The sequence below is a fragment of the Bufo bufo genome, chromosome 4, assembly GCF_905171765.1.
Source record: "Bufo bufo chromosome 4, aBufBuf1.1, whole genome shotgun sequence".
Lineage (NCBI taxonomy): Eukaryota > Metazoa > Chordata > Amphibia > Anura > Bufonidae > Bufo > Bufo bufo.
This window is the reverse complement of record NC_053392.1, coordinates 629,063,695-629,087,110: the sequence shown is the minus strand read 5'-3', so window position 1 is coordinate 629,087,110 and position 23,416 is coordinate 629,063,695. Positions and strand designations below refer to the sequence as shown.

The window sequence follows — 23,416 nt, the reverse complement described above, 5'->3', positions numbered from 1 at the left end:
GTGGATTAAACTGTTATGGGGGATCTGTGAATGACACAGTGTTATGGGGGATCTATGGATACGCACTGTTATGGGGGATCTGTGGATGCACACTGTTATGGGGGATCTGTGGATGAAACTGTTATGGGATCTTTGGATGACACTGTTATGGAGGGGATCTGTGGATGACACTGTTATGGGATCTTTGGATGACACTGTTATGGAGGGGATCTGTGGATGACACTGTTATGGGGGATCTGTGGATGACACTGTTATGGGGGATCTGTGAATATGCACTTTTATGGGGGATCTGTGAATATGCACTGTTATGGGGGATCTGTGGGTGACACTGATATGGAAGGGATCTGTGGATACGCACTAAATGACATCAGCAGGTCCTTTAATGACAGCAATGAAATGCAGTGGAAAGGTCTTTTGGGGATTAGGTTCATTTTCATGGCAAAGAAGGACTATGCAATTCATCTGATCACTCTTCATAACATTCTGGAGTATATGCAAATTGCTATTATAAAAACTTAAGCAGCAACTTTTCCAATATTTATGTAATTCTCAAAACTTTTGGCCACGACTGTACATAATAGTATTGCCAAGGAGACCAAAAAGAGTCACAAAGCTCCTCAACAGTTCAAAAAACAATGTTGCCCAACGCATTTCGCCAGATGGCTTCGTCAGGGAAAGTCCCTCTGTGTGTTTTATTCCATTGAGTCATGTTGACTCCATTGTGTGTCTTTTACTGTATACATTTAATAAAGATTCTCTGCTAATAAATTGGCCGTGTGTCGTTTCGTGACCTGGGCATGCACATGCAGTTTGTAGGTTTGGTATAGTCTTTATGTGGCCCTGACAGGTCGTTTCTATAGGTTCTTTTTATCACTATTATAGGTAGCGTTAGATACAGAAGAAGCCATAATTACCCTAGGGGGGTTGCTTCGTCTCGGATTTTGGTGGCGTGTTGTAGAGGCGTGCCATCGAGGTCGGATGAGTGGAGGTCTCACCTGGGGACTCGCCCCTATCTCCAGAACAAAACTCCCAAAGTGGCTGCTCTCCATTCACTGCTATGGGAGTTACCAACATGCTCACTCTGCAATTTTTGGAGGTGAGTATAGAGAGCACTGGGCATGCATGACCACCTTTATGTTCTCCATGGGACTGCCAGAAATAGCCGAGCCAGTGCTCGGCTTTCTTCAGAACTGCCATAAAGGTGAATGAAGGGTGGCCACGCTTGTGCAGCATGCTCTCTATCACTTCAGAAGCCCTTTTCTGGGGATGGGTCCCAAAGGTGGAAAACCCTCGCCTGTCTGACTTTGATCGCGTGTCCTAGTGATGTGCCGGCAGGGTCTGAGATGAGACAATCCCTTTAACTCCAGTTTTTCATGAAACCAATTCAATACAATATTGTGACAGTCTAGTGGATGCCGGCATATAGACATACATCATAGACATCTCCTGACGGAATATTACAAAATTATGTTGTTTTTAAAAGCTGTTTATCTAGTGACACACATATCAGGAGTCAGGACGTGTCCATCACAGAAGAGAGAGAAGGAAGGACACATCTCTATACTAGTGACATAGATGGGTTGGTCATTTTCTATGAGACTAAAACCCAATCTATGGAAACCCTAGGATTTTCCGATGCCCTCGAATCTTGCTACCTGGCAAATTAGTGCTCATTGTAGAAACAAAAGACGGCCGTAGAAATGGAAGAGTGTCCGCTGTATCCAACTTTTTAATGGATGGGATGCAGTTTCTACAGACTGGATGACACTGTGGATGATGTTCCAAGGGCAACTTGACCCTTGTATCAGTTAAACATGCCTCACCACAGCGAGGAAAATGTGGGTTAATACAAAATCTGTTCATCATAACTTTCGATTTATCTATTTTACGCTTCATGCATTTTATGTGGTAAGTAAAACCACAATACTCGTCAGCAGAGCATTTCACCACTTCCTCTCTTGGACACAGAACAACAAAGTGTGAAGTGCAGGAATTTGTTTATTGACAAAGAAAAATACAAAATTATTTTCCATACAACTTGATCTTTAACATCATTAAATTTCTCATTTTTACCCCCAAACCCCCCCCCCCTCCTTTCAATGCGTCTCCTATGCCTTCCAAGGTCCAAGACGTAGAAGGGATGACGGTGGGGTGAAAGCAGGAAGCGGAGCGGGAGGGGCGTAATGGAAGAGGTTGACAGGGTGAATTCCTTTTGTGAACCAGTCTGGGGGTGTGGGGGGGGGGGGGGGGGCCTACGGGAATGGGGGGGTTGGCGTGGGTGTGAGTGCGGTCGTGGTTGTCGCTATGGGGTAGTGGACGACTCCCTTACAAAGCTAAAACGTAATGAATGACAAAGTTTTAACATGGAACGTACGAGGGCTAGGGGATAAAACAAAGCGGATTATTGTTTTTGACTTGATTTCTCGACATCTCCCCGCAATTGTGGCGTTGCTTGAAACTCGCGCGTCACCGGAGATCCCCGTATACCTATTGAAGAAATGGGCAAAAGATCAATTCCATTCCAGCTTTTCTTCATACTCCCGTGGGGTCAGCGTATATGTGCACAAAAATGTTGACTACGCATCGGTGGAACATCAGATTGATAGTGATGGGAGATACGTCTTCCTTCATGGCCGGTGGAATGGTCGGATTTGCATTTTGGCATTTTTGTACATCCCCCCTCCATTTGCCATGACAGTCCTTAATCAACTTGCCACGTTTGTATATAACAGAGAGCGGTGTCCGGTATTAGTATCGGGGGACTTTAATTGCGTCCTGGTGGAAGCAGCGGTGGAGGAGAAGGAGGTAGCCAACACTAGTTTTTGGTTTTGTTTTTTATTTTATTTATTTTTTTGTTTAAAATTGGGTAGACCCTAAAACATTGGGAAATATAACCTGTGATAACCGCCTCCAGCCGTGCTCAGGCCATGTGCCCAATTTGGAGACCCAGAAGTTACCCCTGTCAGTCAGTTTGTGTAGGCGTGTGCACACATACTGCTCCACCATGTTGCACGTCCCCGTGATGTCCACGATCCAATTGGATATCTGCTCTATCAACTTTCGATGTTCTTTTCTGCGCCTACCATGTTGATCACTGCTGGCGGGGAATCAGGTTTCCACGCCGGAGAGGGAGCGTGAGAAAGAGAGACCACATTCCAAGGGAGGTCAATGGAGGAAATATGATCGAGCGGAAATGTGGGAGAAGTTATCAAAGCGGAAGGATCGAATGAAAGGAGGGGGCGCACGGCAATTACCCACTCCCAACTCTGGGAGGTAGTGACGATAAATAACAATACAGGACTCTTAAGATGCCCTGTGATTGGAATGATTAATAAAAAATTATAGGGAATGTCGCTGGGGTATTTTGGATTAGGAAACGTTAGACAGGAGAGGCCCTGCTGCCACATTGTTGACTCTAGATAATTTCTGCCTGATCGCACGTCCCCGTGACGTCCACCATCCATTTGGATATCTTCTCTATCAACTTTCGATGTTCTTTTCTGCACCTTCCATGTTGATCACGGTTATCGGTGAATCAGGGTTCCCTTGCCGGAGAGGGAGAGTGAAAAAGAGAGACCACATCCAAGGGAGGTCAATGGCTGCAATGTGATCGAGCTGAAATGTGGGACAAGTTATTAAAGCAGAAGGATCGAATGAAAGGGCCAATTAAAGACGAATTTTAGAAATTTAAGTCCCTGTCACCTATGCAAAGCAGGAGTTTTTCATCGGCAAAAATGGGTTAATGTCACCCACCAATGGAACAGACGATTTTTAAAAATTTCAGGCCCTGTCAACTATGTAGAGCAGGGGTCTATTCACGGCAAAACTGTGTTCAAGTCACCCACCAATTCAACAGACGATTTTACAAAAATTAAGGTCCCAGTCACCTATGCAGAGCAGGGGTTTGTATACGGCAAAATTGGTAAAATGTCACCTGACAATGTAACAGACGATTTTTTGCAATATAGGTCCCTGTCACCTATGCAGAGCAGGGGTTTAATCATGGCAAAAATGGTAAAATGTCACCCAAGAATGTAACAGACGAATTTGTGAAATGTATTTCCTTATCTACTAGGTAGAGCAGGGGTATATCACACCCAAAAATTTGTGAATTTCACCCGACAATGTAACAGACAAATTAGTGAAATTTATTAACCTGTCTACTAGGTAGAGCAGGGGTATATCACAGCCAAAAATTTGGGATATGTAACCCAACAATGTATCAGACAAATTAGTGAAATGACTTAAAATAAAATAAAATACGTAAAAATTAATAAAAAATAATCTTGATTAATGAGGTGAAATGCTGCCTCCTGCTAAGACGTTCCATATCAGCTGGTGGTGCTGGTTGTTGTGGCGTGCTGACAAAGCTTTTCCACATTTCGGCCATGCTAACCCTGCCCTCTGAGGTGCTGGCGGTGCCCCAGCTGCGTTGGCGACCTCTTCCTCATCCTCTGCCTTCGCCTTGTGCTTCCACTGTGCCCTCGTTGTCAGGTGGGAATGCCACCAGCAGCGCGTCTACCAGCGTGCTCTTGTACTCGCGCTTCTTACGATCACGCTCCAGTGACGGAATTAAGGACAGTACGTTGTCCTTGTAACGGGGGTCTAGCAGCGTGGCCACCCAGTAATCAGCACAAGTTAGAATGTGGGCAACTCGGAGGTCGTTGCGGAGACACTGCAGCATGTAATCGCTCATGTGTGCCAGGCTGCCCAGAGGCAACGAAAAGATGTCCTCTGTAGGAGGTGTATCGTCTGTGTCCTCTGTATCCCCCCATCCACGCACCAGTGATGGCCATGAGCTGGTCTGGGTGCCACCCTGCTGTGAACATGGTTCCTCCTCCCCCATCTCCTCCTCCTCCACCTCGTCATCCTCCAGAACTGTGCCCTGGCTGGACAATTGTGTACCTCGCGTTTGTGGGTGCAGGAACCCACCCTCCAAGCCACTTGTGAATGACTGGCCGGAAACCCTATGAAATTATCCCTCTTTCTCCTCCTCCTCCTGAGCCACATCCTCTTCTATCATCTCCAGGAGCGTTTTTTTAAGGAGGCATAAAAGTGGGATAGTAACGCTGAGAACAGCGTTATCGGCACTGGCCATGTTGGTGGAGTACTCGAAACAGTGCAACAAGGAACACAGGTCTCGCATGGAGGACCAGTCTCATTGGTGGTGAAGTGGTGCAGCTGAAACTCCACTATGGCCTGCTGCTGCTCGCACAGTCTGGCCAGCATGTGCAAGGTGGAGTTCCACCTTGTGGGCACGTCGCATATGAGGCGGTGAGCGGGAAGGCCGAAGTTACGCTGCAGCGCTGACAGGCAAGCAGCAGCAGGGTGCTCCAGTGTTTGGGAGATGGAGAGCTGAACGCTTCCGTGGGACATTGTGGAGATGCTTGGTGACCCAGGTGGTGGTGTTGCCTGCAGAACCTCTGCGGGGTGGCAGGTGGCACTGTCACTCCAGAGGTGGATGAAGAGGCCGAGACTGCAGCAGAAGAGGAAGCAGGAGCAGCCAGAGACCTTTCTTGGTTTTTGAGGTGTCTACTCCACTGCAGCTCGTGCTTTGCACTTAGATGCCTGGTCATGCAGGTTGTGATCAGGTTGAGAACGTTTATGCCTCGCTTCAGGCTCTGATGGCACAGCGTGCAAACCACTCGTGTCTTGTCGTCAGCACATTGTCTGAGGATCTGCCACGCCAGGGAACTCCTTGGAGCTGGCTTTGGTGTGCTCGGTCCCTTGCTGTGGTGGGCAGTAGCAGGCGTACTGTCTAGGGGACGGCCGCTCCGCTTTTGCACCCTGCTCCCTCTTCTGCTGTGCTGGTGGCTCTGTGCGACCACCACCTTTTCCTCCGAACTACATCGGTCACTCGCATGACCTTGATTCCATGTGGGGTCGAGGACCTCATTGTCCTCCACATCATCTTCCACCCAGTCTTCACCCCTGCCCTCCTTGTCGGTCTGCACACTGCAGAAAGCCCCAGCAGTTGGCACCTGTGTTTCGTCATCATCCGAGAAGTGCTGCGATGGTCCTCCCATACTCATCCTGAAACATAAGTGGTTGGGCATCGGTGCACTCATCCTCTTCCACTTCTGGGGCAGGGCTAGGTGGATGGCCCTGGGAAACCCTGCTAACAGAGTCATCAAAAATCTGAAGAGACTGCTGCATGACTTGGGGCTCAGACTGCTTGGCTGATGTGCAAGGGGGTGAGGTGAAAGACTGATGGACATCGGCTGCAGGTGCCAACTGTGGTCTTTCAGCAGGAGACTGGGTAGGAGACAATGTGAAGGAACTGGAGGCACTGTCAGCAACCCAATCTACTATCGCCTGTACTTGTTCAGGCCTCACCATTCGTAGAGCAGCATTAGGCCCGACCAAATACCGCTGCAGGTTCTGTCGCCTACTCGCACCTGAGGAAGGGGTGTCACTTGTGCGTGTAGCTGGCACAGATCGACCACGTCCTTTGCGTTCACCCACCATACTAACAGATGGTTTACGTCAGGCGACAATGTAACCGCCAATAGTCAACAATTAAGTTCACTGACAGTAAGGCAGCGCCGGGGTCATAAAGAGGAAACATTTCTTGAGGTCACACAGCAGTGTGACAGGCGAATTTTATACAATTACTTCATTTCACTGTGACAAATGCAGCAAAGGCCCCAGATGTAGGTTATTGCAAAAAAATATTTTTTTTAAACCCAGAATATTATTGCAGTATTTGAAGCTTGTATTTCACTGTGACAAATGCAGCAAAAGCCACAGATGTAGGGTATTGCAAAAAATGGGTGATTTTTAAACCCAGAATATAATTGCAGTATTTCAAGCTTGTACTTGACTGTCACAAATGCACATATGCTGTGCTGGTGCACTGAACTTGCAGAAAATGGCCGACGCCGCCCACCTAACTAACAGATGGATAAAAGTTATTTTTCTGTGTCACTGGGCTCAGGGTAGGTTAAAAAAAATTGTGCACTGCACCCACAAAACAAAATCTAGGTAGATCGCTGAGTTAACAAACACTTCTGATTAAAGACTCTCTCCTATTCTCTCCCTCACAGCAGCAGCATCCTCTCCCTACACATGTAACAACAGAGTGACGTGCAGTGCTACGTGACTCCAGATTATATAGAGCCTGGGTCACAAGCTGCACTGGCCAATCACAGCCATGCCATTAGTAGGCATGGCTGTGATGGCTTCTAAGGGCACAGAGTTAAACGCTTGTTGATTGGCTGCCCTGCAGCCTTTCAAAAAGCCCCATTCAGGGCCGTCTTTAACAAGGGGCAAAAGGGGCAGCTTCCCCGGGCCCAGTTGCTCCTGGGGGGCCCAAAGGCAGCTGCCTTTTGAGCCCTGCTGGCCACTGCCCCGGGTGTCAGGCTGTCAGCTACACAGGGGGTGCTGCCATGCCATGCCTGCCGACACTTCAGGCAGCGTACTGTGAGAGCTGTGATTCTCTAGGACCTTAGATGACATCATCACCATGTGACCAGTAACCTAGCAATATTACTGGTCACATGGCTATGAGATCATCAAGGTCTTTTCTACCAGGAGTGTTGCTGTAGAAGTTTGCCTTAACTGTGGAGCTTTTTTTTGTGAAGATTACATCAGAAAAAGGTGACAGGGGCTGTTATGCTAATATACTGTAATCTACTGTATAGTGTGGGGGGCCTGTATACTGTGGGGGCTTGTATACTGTGGGGGGCCTGTATACTGTGGGGGGCTGTATACTGTATACTGTGGGTGCTGTATATTGTGGAGTGCTATACTGCTGTACTGTATACTGTGGGGGGCTGTATACTGTGGGGGCTGTATACTGTGGGGGGGGGCCTGTATACTGTGGGGGCTGTATATTGTGGAGTGCTATACTGCTGTACTGTATACTGTGGGGGGCTGTATACTGTATGTGCTGTATATTGTGGAGTGCTATACTGCTGTACTGTATAGAGTAGGGGGGCTGTATAGTGTGGGGGGCTGTATACTGTGGGGGGCCTGTATACTGTGGGGGGCTGTATACTGTGGGTGCTGTATATTGTGGAGTGCTATACTGCTGTACTGTATACTGTGGGGGGGCTGTATACTGTGGGGTGCTGTATACTGTGGGCTGCTATACTGCTCTACTATATACTATGGGGTACTGTATAGTGTGGGGTGCTATACTGCATACTGTATGGTGCTGTATACTATAGGGTGCTATACTGCATACTGTAGGGTGCTGGGGTGCACTGTAACACTAGGGTGAGCCGAGCCCCGGTCTTCTTCCTGCAGAGCGGTGCCCACTTCCAGCCTGAGCCCAGCTGCCCAGAGCACTGATCCTGAGCCGCTGGAGTCTTCAGAACTGGAAGTATTTACAGTCATTCACTGGACTCTACCAGATGTGTGGATTTTTTGTGTGTGTGTTGTGGTGGAGGGCGTGATTGCCTGCTAAGGTGTGGGAAGGCGGGATCCAGGGGGCCCAAGTAAATTTTTGCCCAGGGTCCAATAAATATTAAAGACGGCCGTGGCGCCATTAACTCGCCGAACACCGAACTCAAACCCGAACTTTTACTGAAAAGTTCGGGTCCGGGGTCCAAAAATCCTAAAGTTCGGTACAAACCTGAACTTTACAGTTCGGGTTCGCTCAACCCTACTCAAAAGAATTCTTTTATAGTTATCACAATTAATTTGGGAAAAATCACCCAGGATCCAACATTCCACTGTATATGGAATCACTATTTTCAGTTTTTGAGTAATAAGTTTAGCTATTGCCTCCCATTATTCTGTTAGTTGTGTACAAGACCGAAACGTGTAAATAATCAGCCACCGTGGACAATGAGACGTACTTTTCAACCCACATTTATTAAGCCATACTGGTGTGACATATAATCTATGTATGATATTAAATTGAACCAAAACATGATTAAAATTGTGTGACACTAATCTTAAATTAGTCATTATTTTCCCCCAGTCATCTGGCTGGATCCTTAAAGCAGATCCCCAAACCTTTTGTCCTGGGGAACGTATACCAATAAATAGTGCTTCAAGATGCACTTTATAGAGTTGAGAAGTTTTAAACTTCTGCCCCAAATTTCCCATCAAATCATTCAAAGGTGTAGAAGTATCTATCTGTAACAAAAATTTCCCCTTTACACTAAAAAGTGCCGAACGTAACTGTAAATATCTAAACCAGGATAAATTAACTCTCTTTGTGTCAACTCCAAAAAAGGAAGTATATCTCCATTACTCACCACTTGTGCAACATACAGAATATTGTTTTTTTGCCAGTATTTATCTTGAGCTAAATCATCCAACTCCTGTAAATAGTAATTATGCCAGAGGGGCGTACAGCGGAGAGATCCCTTTATTCCTAACCAACCTCTAATAGTGCTGCACGTCTTAATAAATAACTTTCTAGATTCCCTATAATCCTGATGAACTCTAGATAATAACCTGGGTTCTAATAATGTAAACATATAACCATATGTAGATCTACTTAACAAAATCCTACAAAGTGGACTCTCCTCGCAGTGATTATACAGCCATAGCTCCCTTAAATGCGTCCCATACCGGTTGGACTCTGTGTTATCATTACGATCCCAGAAGCCCCCCGTCTCCTGTTTCACCAATTCATCATGAGTATCCTTACCCATTATAGAAGTCCAATGGGGGTTCAGTCTAAATAGAGGTCTTACTCTATGATCATTACCCCCCATAGTTAATTCAAGAGATAGGGGCACATGGTCCGATAGAGACCTGGCCTCATATTTCATCGATTTAATAAATCTGAGATGGTTTTTATTTATCAAGGCCAGATCTATCCTAGACATCGAGTCTCCAGATTTACTTACACAGGAATAAGTTATTTTCCCATTTTCAAACCCTTCCCCATACATCCACATAACGTGCTAAAGGGGACCCTTGGGCTGGAGTATAAGTATCTTCCCCCAAAGAGATCCTATCTATTTATGGATTCATAACACAGTTAAGGTCCCCAATAACTAGCGAGGGGCATTCAGGCCACCGATCCAAAAAGGTTAATAAACAGTTGAGAACATATAAAGAGAAGGGGGGGGGGAGGTATTTAAACAAAAGCCAAAATACACAGTGTCCCAGAGAGTTTCCCATAGAGAAAAACAAACCTCCCCTGTTTATCGGTAGAGGATGCCTCGCAAAAAAAATCAACTCCCTATGAATCAAAACTGTAACACCTCTGGGGTAACTAGTAATGGTAGACTGATAAGTCTGCGCAGCCCGTCCCCTGCCGAGCCTCAGTAGCATGAGTCTCCACCAAGCAAATGTCTCTGGACCTGGTCAAAAACCGCCTGTCTTTTAATCTTATCCCCAAGACCTCGCACATTCCAGGTGAAAACTCTAAATGTCATCAAACCAGCCAACAGATTCCCATAATATACAGGGTGGGCCATTTATATGGATGCACCTTAATAAAATGGGAATGGTTGGTGATATTAACTTCCTGTTTGTGGCACATTAGTATATGTTAGGGGGGAAACTTTTCAAGATGGGTGGTGACCATGGCGGCCATTTTAAAGTCGGCCATTTTGATTCCAACTTTTGTTTTTTTAATAGGAAGAAGGTCATGTGACACATCAAACTTATTGGGAATTTCGCAAGAAAAACAATGGTGTGCTTGGTTTTAACGTAACTTTATTCTTTCATGAGTTATTTAAAAGTTTCTGACCACTTATAAAATGTGTTCAATGTGCTGCCCATTGTGTTGGATTGTCAATGCAACCCTCTTCTCCCACTCTTCACACACTGATAGCAACACCGCAGGAGAAATGCTAGCACAGGCTTCCAGTATCCGTAGTTTCAGGTGCTGCACATCTCGTATCTTCACAGCATAGACGATTGCCTTCAGATGACCCCAAAGATAAAAGTCTAAGGGGGTCACTGGATATGCGAAATTGCTACATGATGATGTGTTTCCCTCTTTATGCACTGAAGCTGGCACGTTCCCTGAGTTTTTCCAGCAGGATGGTGCACCACCACATTATGGGTGTCAGGTCAGAGCATTCCTAGATGAACAGTTTCCTGTAAAGTGGATTGGTGGTCGTGGGCCAGTTGAATGGCCCCCAAGGTCTCCCGATTTGACCCCCTTAGACTTTTATCTTTGGGGTCATCTGAAGGCAATTGTTTATGCTGTGAAGATACGAGATGTGCAGCACCTGAAACTACGGATACTGGAAGCCTGTGCTAGCATTTCTCCTGTGGTGTTGCTATCAGTGTGTGAAGAGTGGGAGAAGAGGGTTGCATTGACAATCCAACACAATGGGCAGCACATTGAACACATTTTATAAGTGGTCAGAAACTTGTAAATAACTCATGAAAGAATAAAGTTACGTTAAAACCAAGCACACCATTGTTTTTCTTGTGAAATTCCCAATAAGTTTGATGTGTCACATGACCCTCTTCCTATTGAAAAAACTAAAGTTGGATTCAAAATGGCTGACTTTAAAATGGCCGCCATGGTCACCACCCATCTTGAAAAGTTTCCCCCCTCACATATACTAATGTGCCACAAACAGGAAGTTAATATCACCAACCATTCCCATTTTATTAAGGTGTATCCATATAAATGGCCCACCCTGTACATCAATTCCAAATCCCCAACCCTCAACCCCACCATCTTAGGAGATGCATCGCAACCCAACCCAAACCCTCCCCCCCCCCCACACATCCTGATCTGCCACATCACTGCGCAGATCTCTTACCGAAGACCGCCCCTCCCCCTCTCCCACCGCCATCTAAAATAGAAAAAGAGAACAAGGAAAAGGAAAAAATAATCATGCAGAAAACTGCCTAGGTATCAAAAAAATTAGTTTCCCCATTAAATATTATTCGCAGATTTGCTGGATAGACAAATTAATATTTAATGTCCTTCTCCTGTAAACGTTGTTTTTTTTGCTGCCAAAAAGTTGCATCTCTCTTCCTGGATCTATTTAGAGAAATCCGGAAAGAAAAGCAGTTTACTTCCATTATACACTATAGGAGGTCACTCCCTTGTTCTTCTAAAAACCGTATCCCTATCTCGAGACGTCGGTATCTTCGCCAAGAGTATCCGTGGCTGCCTCCCAGGGACAGGTTTTCCCCCAGGAACCCGGTGCGCCCTTTCCACCAGAAACAGGGCAGGGGGGGGAATGATCCTTCCCAAACTTTTCCTGAATTAAGGTCTGTATCATTTCGGCAAGATTTTTTTTTCTTCAGAGCCTTCAGGTAGACCCAAGATTCTCAGATTACATCTCCTAGACCTGTCCTCCAGATCCACCACCTTCATTTTAAGAATGTTAAAATTTCAGATTGAGATATTTTAGCTTCATTCTCCAGAGCTCCTATAGTTGTGACTCTGTCCCGGATCTTTGTAACATCGTCCCTTATCAGGACCACATCTGTCTGAATTACCCCGAACTGCGTTGAGATGTTCTGCATTAAATCTCCATTCTTTTTTACCGCGGCCAGGATTTCTTTTAATGGGGCAGGCTCCACAATAGATGAATCGTTTAGCTCTTCCTTCCTCACCTCTTCATTCTGAAGATCCTCCTCCATTACTTCGCCCACTTTGAATCCGGCATTTATTTACCATTTAGATCAGCCACCCCTTTTTGTCCTGCTCTTGTCATTACACTTGGAGACTAAATATTGATCTATTTTTGCCGATTTTAGTGTTTTGATGTACACACCACGTGAGGGCTGAACCGAAGCGTCTAACCATTCATTTTTATTTACCTTTACATTTATCTCCGTTATTTATTCATTTATTTTGGTCATAGAGAAATGTTTTTTGTTTTTTTTTTACCTAGCTTGTCCGGATTTACAGAACATTTCCCTTACAATTATAAAATGACCTTGAAATAAATAAAAGCTCAATGTCATCGAAAAAAATATATATAAATATCGCAAAATATGAACATGGTCCAAATGTCTGGATACGCTTCAGGGGTTACGGGCTTGTGTATCATTAGAATCACAAATGCGTCCTCGTATTCTCTCTTTCTACTTACGTGTAGTGCAACCGACCTGGTAAATCGCCCTATGTGCACTGAATCAGGTGCCCTACATAAGTGCTGTCACTAGTGATGTTTTATCTCATGTTGTTTCCGTTATTCTGTTTATTGTGTAGACAGAGATCATTTAGTCAGAGATCATGTAGTCAGAGATCATTTAGTCAGAGATCATTTAGTCAGAGACCATGTAGACAGAGGTCATGTAGACAGAGGTCATGTAGACAGAGACCATGTAGACAGAGGCCATGTAGACAGAGATCATGTAGTCAGAGATCATGTAGTCAGAGATCATTTAGTCAGAGACCATGTAGTCAGAGATCATTTAGTCAGAGATCATGTAGACAGAGACCATGTAGACAGAGACCATGTAGACAGAGGTCATGTAGACAGAGACCATGTAGACAGAGGCCATGTAGACAGAGATCATGTAGTCAGAGATCATGTAGTCAGAGATCATTTAGTCAGAGACCATGTAGTCAGAGATCATTTAGTCAGAGATCATGTAGACAGAGACCATGTAGACAGAGACCATGTAGACAGAGGTCATGTAGACAGAGGTCATGTAGACAGAGATCATGTAGTCAGAGATTATGTAGTCAGAGACCATGTAGTCAGAGATCATGTAGTCAGAGATCATTTAGTCAGAGACCATGTAGTCAGAGATCATTTAGTCAGAGATCATGTAGACAGAGACCATGTAGACAGAGGTCATGTAGATAGAGATTATGTAGTCAGAGATCATGTAGTCAGAGATCATTTAAGCTGTTTTCACACCTAAACTCCAGAATATTTCCAGATTATCAGGTCCGGAGATTTACTGGATTAAGGCCTATCACACATGTAGCTATCAGCCCAGAGATCATTTAGTCAGAGATCATTTAGTCAGAGACCATGTAGTCAGAGATCATGTAGTCATAGATCATGTAGACAGCGATCATGTAGTCAGAGACTAAAAGGTCTCTGACTAAATGGTCTCTGACTACATACATGATCTCTGACTAAAAGGTCTCTGACTAAATGGAGATCAGAGATCATGTATGTAGTCAGAGACCATTTAGTCAGAGACCATTTAGTCAGAGATCATTTATAGTGTTGATCGAGCACCATAGTGCTCGGGCCGAACACATCGGGATGCTCGGGTACTCTACCGAGCACCCGAGTATAATGGAAGTCAATGGGAAAACCCGAGCATTAAACCAGGCACCCCCTGCTCCGAAGAGGGGACGGTGTCTGGTTCACAGGAGAAGGTCAGAAATTGATGGAAACACCATCAAAATGGTTCGGGAACAGCACGGGGAGGATGTCTGGATGCATCTTGGACTCCCAGGTCGCTGCTGGGAATGATGTTGTCCATTCGGATGTCTGGCCTATGAACTTTCAATGTTATTTTCAGCGCAAACCATGTAGACCATGGGTAACGGGAGAATCATGGTTCGATTCCGGAGAGGGAGCCTGAGAAACAGCTACGGCTACCACATCCAAGCAAGGCAGCATGCGCGCAAATTACCTATTAGGTATAATTAGGAGAGGGCCTGCAGGTGATTATATGCGCCTTTAGGTGAGCTGACCCAGTCAAAGGTTGTAGGTGAAGGGCCTGTTGGTGAGCTGACCCTGTAAAACATTATATGCGAGGGCCTGCGGGTGAGCTGACCCTCTAAAACATTATGGTTGAGGGCTGCTGAGCTGACCATTGAAAAATATTACAGTGTTCCAAGCAGGCCGGGTCGCCTGAATACTTCAGCTAGGAATAATGGAATAGGACTCCGGTTCTATTTTGTTGGTTTTCAGAACTGGGGCCATGATTTAGAGGGACGGCCGGGGGCATCCCTATTGCGCCGCTAGAGGTGAAATTCTTGGACCGGCGCAAGAAGAACCAAAGCGAAAGCATTTGCCAAGAATATTTTCATTAATCAAAAATGAAAGTCGGAGGTTCGAAGACGATCAGATACTGTTGTAGTTCCGACCAAAAACGATGACGGCCGGCGATCCGGCGGCGCTATTCTCATGACCCGCCGAGCTGCTTCCGGGAAAGCAAAGTATTTGTGCGTTCCGGTGGGAGTATGGTTGCAAAGCTGACAAAGTACACTGTATGTCACAGATACATTTTTGAAGCGCACACGTTACACTGCAGATGTGGCCCTGGTAAGGTCACTGTCCGCTGCGGACACAGTCTACGGAAAAACTGCACTGGATGTCACTGATATTTTAGGGATGCGCACACTTTACACAGGAGATGTGGCGCGAATAATGTAACTGTCCGCAGCCTATTACATGGTATTTAGCGCAGGATGCTTTAAAAATATATATTACTGCTGTCACACATAATAGTCCTTAAAAGGACTTCTAGGTCTCCGAAAAGTTTTGGTGGTAATAATATTCTTAAATCACTCCCTACACTATCTGTCCCTTCCTATGCTCAGCTCTCCCTAAGACTGAGCCGAACATGCGTCATCGGGAGCTATATAGCGTTCGAGCCAGCCAATCACTGTAATGCCAGTAGCCAACATGGCTACTGGCATTACAGTAAGGGGGCAGTACTTACCATGTAGTCAGAGATCATGTAGACAGAGGTCATGTAGACAGAGGTCATGTAGACAGAGGTCATGTAGTCAAAGATCATGTAGTCAGAGACCATGTAGTCAGAAATCATGTAGACAGAGACCATGTAGTCAGAGGTCATGTAGACAGAGGTCATGTAGACAGAGGTCATGTAGTCAGAGGTCATGTAGTCAGAGGTCATGTAGTCAGAGGTCATGTAGTCAGAGGTCATGTAATCAGAGGTCATGTAGTCAGAGATCATGTAGTCAGAGATCATGTAGTCAGAGGTCATGTAGTAAGAGGTCATGCAGTCAGAGGTCATGCAGACAGAGGTCATGTAGACAGAGGTCATGTAGTCAGAGACCATGTAGTCAAAGATCATGTAGTCAGAGACCATGTAGTCAGAAATCATGTAGACAGAGACCATGTAGACAGAGGTCATGTAGACAGAGGTCATGTAGTCAGAGGTTATGTAGTCAGAGGTCATGTAGTCAGAGGTCATGTAGTCAGAGGTCATGTAGTCAGAGGTCATGTAGTCAGAGGTCATGTAGTCAGAGGTCATGTAGTCAGAGGTCATGTAGTCAGAGGTCATGCAGTCAGAGGTCATGCAGACAGAGGTCATGCAGTCAGGGGTCATGCAGACAGAGGTCATGTAGTCAGAGGTCATGTACTCCAGGTCACGTTGTCCATAGAGAAGAGGGAATGCGATGTTTGTACCGGACAGGACTGAATGGTGTACAGTCCTGAAAAAAAAGAAGTTTAGAACTGAGCACGTCTCATTATCTAGTGATTAACCCTTTATCTTCTACGTCCTGTTGTAGTCTGCCTTTTGTGATCCAGTTTGTGTTGCAGCGTCCGGTGCACTGCAGTAATCCAGAGGCTGCACATCGCTGCCGCAGACCGTTACTACCCCAAGGCCCCGACATCCACTGGTTTTATCCTTTTCTTATAGACCATCCTCAGAAGAAGACGAGAGCACCCAAGAGACGAGGGAGTCCTGCAGCAGCCAACTGTCCAGTATGTGACATTACCGCAGCCAGTAATCGCCGTCTGTACGTGTTCAGACCTGACTGTCCTATTGCTTGTGTGTTCGCAGGTCTAGAGATGGACTGCTCGGAGCCATACGGCGATCAAACAGAAGGTAAATAGGACCCCTCGTTATTTGGACGGTTCTCGCCACTTGTGGTCCTGGACTGACAAACTGCTGATTCTGTCAGTTCTGAGAAGGGGGCGCTCTAAGTACCTGTAGAAGGGCCGCTGGGCCGAGCGTATTGTCAGCCGACGGTCTAACGCAGGGATCAGCAACCTTCAGCACTCCAGCTGTGGTGAAACTACGACTCCCAGCATGCACACGTGCTTAGCTGTTTTCAGAATAAGTGAATGGAGCATGCTGGGAGTTGTAGTTTCACCACAGCTGGAGCGATGAAGGTTGCTGGCCCCGGGTCTGCCGTGTATGGGAGCATGCAGGAGAGAAGGATCCGTGTCCGTTCATTCATGACTCCGTGTGCATTCTGTGTCCACATGTCCGTTCCGCCAAAAAATAGAACATATCCTATTATTGTCCACATTACAGACAAGGATAGGACTGTTCTATTAGGGCCCGGCCGTTGCGTTTCGCTTCGCAAAATGAGGTACGCACACGGCTAGTATTCGTGTTTTGAGGATCCACAATTTGCAGACCACAAAATATCCAGCGGTCGCGTGGCACGTTTTGTTTTCCCTTCTTCTGAACTGTCAGAAGAACAGAACCCCACCCCCCCCCAAGAAAAAAATAAAAGAAAAAAACGGATCCTTTACTTTAACCATTCGTTGTGCTCATATTGAAATGTACGCCGTCCATCAAATATAAAACAGGAGCCTTAGCCCCTGAAATTGCATAGGTTACGTGTAAGGCATACATAAACACGAGGCGCGGCAGCCGCCAGCTCATGACCCATAGAACATTCCTCCATCTTGTGTCTTATAAAGAATGGTTTGGAGAAGTTTTGATCCCGATGTCCGGCGTTTTCTTTCTGCTGCAGGATCCAACAACCAGGAGATGAAGAGCGCCTCCAGCAGCCTGGAGTCCTGTAGGTACCAGCGCGCGCCCCGCCGCACTGTCTGTCACACCGTCATCCGTCTAATCTCTTGTATTGTTTAAGACATGGACTGTTCGGAGGACAAAGAAGAAGAGGAGGAAGAGGAGGAGGAGGAGGAGAGACGGAAGGAAAACGAGGATAACGGTAAATGCTCGGTGAGGCAGGAAATCGCCCATTGTCGTTACCGACTGCCGCTTTCTTCTTGATAAAGTCTTATCAAAAACATGATAAAACATTTTCAAACATAGGGCAATGAGGCGGGGGCGCAGCGAGAGCCCCTCGCCTGGACTCGGCCCCTCTCAGAATGAGCAGCACCTTCTGCTGTGACCGGCCATCAGTGGAGCGTCAGGAGGGATCTGGGATCTACCTGTCCTTCCATCTCTCAGGGACGTTCATGTACAAAATCTATAAGTAATGATCAGGAGAAACCTCACAGCAGCCGACAATAACCTGCAGATTGTCCTCTCCTGCTGCAGCCTACATTGGGTAGATGGGTAGAAGGACATGCTCCCTCCAGAGCAGGATTATACCAGAAGAGGATGGCCGCCTGTAAACACCATAATATGATCTATGAAGAGGTCCACAGGATAGGTCGTCAATATCAGATCAGTGAGGGTCCAACTCCCGGCACCCCTATCAATCAGCCGACAGAAAGCAGCGGTGCACCGAAGCCAGCACAGCTCAGTAATGTAATGTACACAGTGACTGCACCAGGAGAATAGTGAGTGCAGCTCTGGAGTATAATACAGGATATAACTCAGGGTTAGTACAGGATAAGTAATGTATGTACACAGTGACTGCACCAGCAGAATAGTGAGTGCAGCTCTGGAGTATAATACAGGATATAACTCAGGGTTAGTACAGGATAAGTAATGTATGTACACAGTGACTGCACCAGCAGAATAGTGAGTGCAGCTCTGGAGTATAATACAGGATGTAACTCAGGATCAGTACAGGATAAGTAATGTATGTACACAATGACTGCACCAGCAGAATAGTGAGTGCAGCTCTGGAGTATAATACAGGATGTAACTGAGGATCAGTACAGGATAAGTAATGTATGTACACAGTGACTGCACCAGCAGAATAGTGAGTGCAGCTCTGGAGTATAATACAGGATGTAACTCAGGATCAGTACAGGATAAGTAATGTATGTACACAATGACTGCACCAGCAGAATAGTGAGTGCAGCTCTGGAGTATAATACAGGATGTAACTGAGGATCAGTACAGGATAAGTAATGTATGTACACAGTGACTGCACCAGCAGAATAGTGAGTGCAGCTCTGGAGTATAATACAGGATGTAACTCAGGATCAGTACAGGATAAGTAATGTATGTACACAGTGACTGCACCAGCAGAATAGTGAGTGCAGCTCTGGAGTATAATACAGGATGTAACTCAGGATCAGTACAGGATAAGTAATGGCTGTACACAGTGACTGCACCAGCAGAATAGTGAGTGCAGCTGTGGAGTATAATACAGGATGTAACTCAGGATCAGTACAGGATAAGTAATGTATGTACACAGTGACTGCACCAGCAGAATAGTGAGTGCAGCTCTGGAGTATAATACAGGATGTAACTCAGGATCAGTACAGGATAAGTAATGTATGTACACAGTGACTGCACCAGCAGAATAGTGAGTGCAGCTCTGGAGTATAATACAGGATGTAACTCAGGATCAGTACAGGATAAGTAATGTATGTACACAGTGACTGCACCAGGAGAATAGTGAGTGCAGCTCTGGAGTATAATACAGGATGTAACTCAGGATCAGTACAGGATAAGTAATGTATGTACACAGTGACTGCACCAGCAGAATAGTGAGTGCAGCTCTGGAGTATAATACAGGAGGTAACTCAGGATCAGTACAGGATAAGTAATTTATGTACACAGTGACTGCACCAGGAGAATAGTGAGTGCAGCTCTGGAGTATAATACAGGATGTAACTCAGGATCAGTACAGGATAAGTAATGTATGTACACAGTGACTGCACCAGCAGAATAGTGAGTGCAGCTCTGGAGTATAATACAGGATGTAACTCAGGATCAGTACAGGATAAGTAATGTATGTACACAGTGACTGCACCAGCAGAATAGTGAGTGCAGCTCTGGAGTATAATACAGGATGTAACTCAGGATCAGTACAGGATAAGTAATGTATGTACACAGTGACTGCACCAGCAGAATAGTGAGTGCAGCTCTGGAGTATAATACAGGATGTAACTCAGGATCAGTACAGAATAAGTAATGTATGTACACAGTGACTGCACCAGCAGAATAGTGAGTGCAGCTCTGGAGTATAATACAGGATGTAACTCAGGATCAGTACAGGATAAGTAATGTATGTACACAGTGACTACACCAGCAGAATAGTGAGTGCAGCTCTGGAGTATAATACAGGATGTAACTCAGGATCAGTACAGGATAAGTAATGTATGTACACAGTGACTGCACCAGCAGAATAGTGAGTGCAGCTCTGGAGTATAATACAGGATGTAACTCAGGATCAGTACAGGATAAGTAATGTATGTACACAGTGACTGCACCAGCAGAATAGTGAGTGCAGCTCTGGAGTATAATACAGGATGTAACTCAGGATCAGTACAGAATAAGTAATGTATGTACACAGTGACTGCACCAGCAGAATAGTGAGTGCAGCTCTGGAGTATAATACAGGATGTAACTCAGGATCAGTACAGGATAAGTAATGTATGTACACAGTGACTGCACCAGCAGAATAGTGAGTGCAGCTCTGGGGTATAATACAGGATGTAACTCAGGATCAGTACAGGATAAGTAATGTATGTACACAGTGACTGCACCAGCAGAATAGTGAGTGCAGCTCTGGAGTATAATACAGAATGTAACTCAGGATCAGTAAAGGATAAGTAATGTAAGTACACAGTGACTGCACCAGCAGAATAGTGAGTGCAGCTCTGGAGTATAATACAGAATGTAACTCAGGATCAGTACAGGATAAGTAATGTATGTATACAGTGACTGCACCAGCAGAATAGTGAGTGCTGCTCTGGAGTATAATACAGAATGTAACTCAGGATCAGTAAAGGATAAGTAATATATGTACACAGTGACTGCACCAGCAGAATAGTGAGTGCAGCTCTGGAGTATAATACAGGATGTAACTCAGGATCAGTACAGGATAAGTAATGTATGTACACAGTGACTGCACCAGCAGAATAGTAAGTGCAGCTCTGGAGTATAATACAGGATGTAACTCAGGATCAGTACAGGATAAGTAATGTATGTACACAGTGACTGCACCAGGAGAATAGTGAGTGCAGCTCTGGAGTATAATACAGGATGTAACTCAGGATCAGTACAGGATAAGTAATGTATGTACACAGTGACTGCACCAGCAGAATAGTGAGTGCAGCTCTGGAGTATAATACAGGAGGTAACTCAGGATCAGTACAGGATAAGTAATGTATGTACACAGTGACTGCACCAGCAGAATAGTAAGTGCAGCTCTGGAGTATAATACAGGATGTAACTCAGGATCAGTACAGGATAAGTAATGTATGTACACAGTGACTGCACCAGGAGAATAGTGAGTGCAGCTCTGGAGTATAATACAGGATGTAACTCAGGATCAGTACAGGATAAGTAATGTATGTACACAGTGACTGCACCAGCAGAATAGTGAGTGCAGCTCTGGAGTATAATACAGGATGTAACTCAGGATCAGTACAGGATAAGTAATGTATGTACACAGTGACTGCACCAGCAGAATAGTGAGTGCAGCTCTGGAGTATAATACAGGATGTAACTCAGGATCAGTACAGGATAAGTAATGTATGTACACAGTGACTGCACCAGCAGAATAGTGAGTGCAGCTCTGGAGTATAATACAGGATGTAACTCAGGATCAGTACAGAATAAGTAATGTATGTACACAGTGACTGCACCAGCAGAATAGTGAGTGCAGCTCTGGAGTATAATACAGGATGTAACTCAGGATCAGTACAGGATAAGTAATGTATGTACACAGTGACTACACCAGCAGAATAGTGAGTGCAGCTCTGGAGTATAATACAGGATGTAACTCAGGATCAGTACAGAATAAGTAATGTATGTACACAGTGACTGCACCAGCAGAATAGTGAGTGCAGCTCTGGAGTATAATACAGGATGTAACTCAGGATCAGTACAGGATAAGTAATGTATGTACACAGTGACTGCACCAGCAGAATAGTGAGTGCAGCTCTGGGGTATAATACAGGATGTAACTCAGGATCAGTACAGGATAAGTAATGTATGTACACAGTGACTGCACCAGCAGAATAGTGAGTGCAGCTCTGGAGTATAATACAGAATGTAACTCAGGATCAGTAAAGGATAAGTAATGTAAGTACACAGTGACTGCACCAGCAGAATAGTGAGTGCAGCTCTGGAGTATAATACAGAATGTAACTCAGGATCAGTACAGGATAAGTAATGTATGTATACAGTGACTGCACCAGCAGAATAGTGAGTGCTGCTCTGGAGTATAATACAGAATGTAACTCAGGATCAGTAAAGGATAAGTAATATATGTACACAGTGACTGCACCAGCAGAATAGTGAGTGCAGCTCTGGAGTATAATACAGGATGTAACTCAGGATCAGTACAGGATAAGTAATGTATGTACACAGTGACTGCACCAGCAGAATAGTAAGTGCAGCTCTGGAGTATAATACAGGATGTAACTCAGGATCAGTACAGGATAAGTAATGTATGTACACAGTGACTGCACCAGCAGAATAGTGAGTGCAGCTCTGGAGTATAATACAGGATGTAACTCAGGATCAGTACAGGATAAGTAATGTATGTACACAGTGACTGCACCAGAAGAATAGTGAGTGCAGCTCTTGAGTATATTACAGGATGTAACTCAGGATCAGTACAGGATAAGTAATGTATGTACACAGTGACTGCACCAGCAGAATAGTGAGTGCAGCTCTGGAGTATAATACAAGATGTAACTCAGGATCGGTACAGGATAAGTAATGTATGTACACAGTGACTGCACCAGCAGAATAGTGAGTGCAGCTCTGGAGTATAATACATGATGTAACCCAGGATCGGTACAGGATAAGTAATGTATGTACACAGTGACTGCACCAGCAGAATAGTTAGTGCAGCTCTGGAGTATAATACATGATGTAACCCAGGATCAGTACAAGATAAGTAATGTATGTACACAGTGAGTGCACCAGCAGAATAGTGAGTGCAGCTCTGGAGTATAATACAGGATGTAACTCAGGATCAGTCCAGGATAAGTAATGTATGTACACAGTGACTGTACCAACAGAATAGTGAGTGCAGCTCTGGAGTATAATACAGGATGTAACTGAGGATCAGTACAGGATAAGTAATGTATGTACACAGTGACTGCACCAGCAGAATAGTGAGTGCAGCTCTGGAGTATAATACAGGATGTAACTCAGGATCAGTACAGGATAAGTAATGTATGTACACAGTGACTGCACCAGCAGAATAGTGAGTGCAGCTCTGGAGTATAATACAGGATGTAACTGAGGATCAGTACAGGATAAGTAATGTATGTACACAGTGACTGCACCAGCAGAATAGTGAGTGCAGCTCTGGAGTATAATACAGGATGTAACTCAGGATCAGTACAGGATAAGTAATGTATGTACACAGTGACTGCACCAGCAGAATAGTGAGTGCAGCTCTGGAGTATAATACAGGATGTAACTCAGGATCAGTACAGAATAAGTAATGTATGTACACAGTGACTGCACCAGCAGAATAGTGAGTGCAGCTCTGGAGTATAATACAGGATGTAAC

At 45.2% G+C, this 23,416-nt stretch overlaps 1 protein-coding gene across 2 annotated transcripts in view; it reads left to right on the top strand.

Moving 5' to 3' along the window:
• The window catches only part of LOC120999803 (bone sialoprotein 2-like), a 39,939-nt gene that overhangs the window by 4,794 nt on the left and 11,729 nt on the right, over positions 1 to 23,416 (top strand). The window contains exons 2-5 of one of the 2 annotated variants that reach the window (XM_040430791.1): positions 16,474 to 16,538; positions 16,618 to 16,662; positions 17,543 to 17,590; positions 17,663 to 17,743. In XM_040430791.1, coding sequence (XP_040286725.1) covers positions 16,474 to 16,538; positions 16,618 to 16,662; positions 17,543 to 17,590; positions 17,663 to 17,743 — 239 coding nt within the window. Of the gene's footprint in view, positions 1 to 16,473; positions 16,539 to 16,617; positions 16,663 to 17,536; positions 17,591 to 17,662; positions 17,744 to 23,416 lie in introns of both variants that reach the window. The other variant, XM_040430790.1, reaches the window with a different exon arrangement.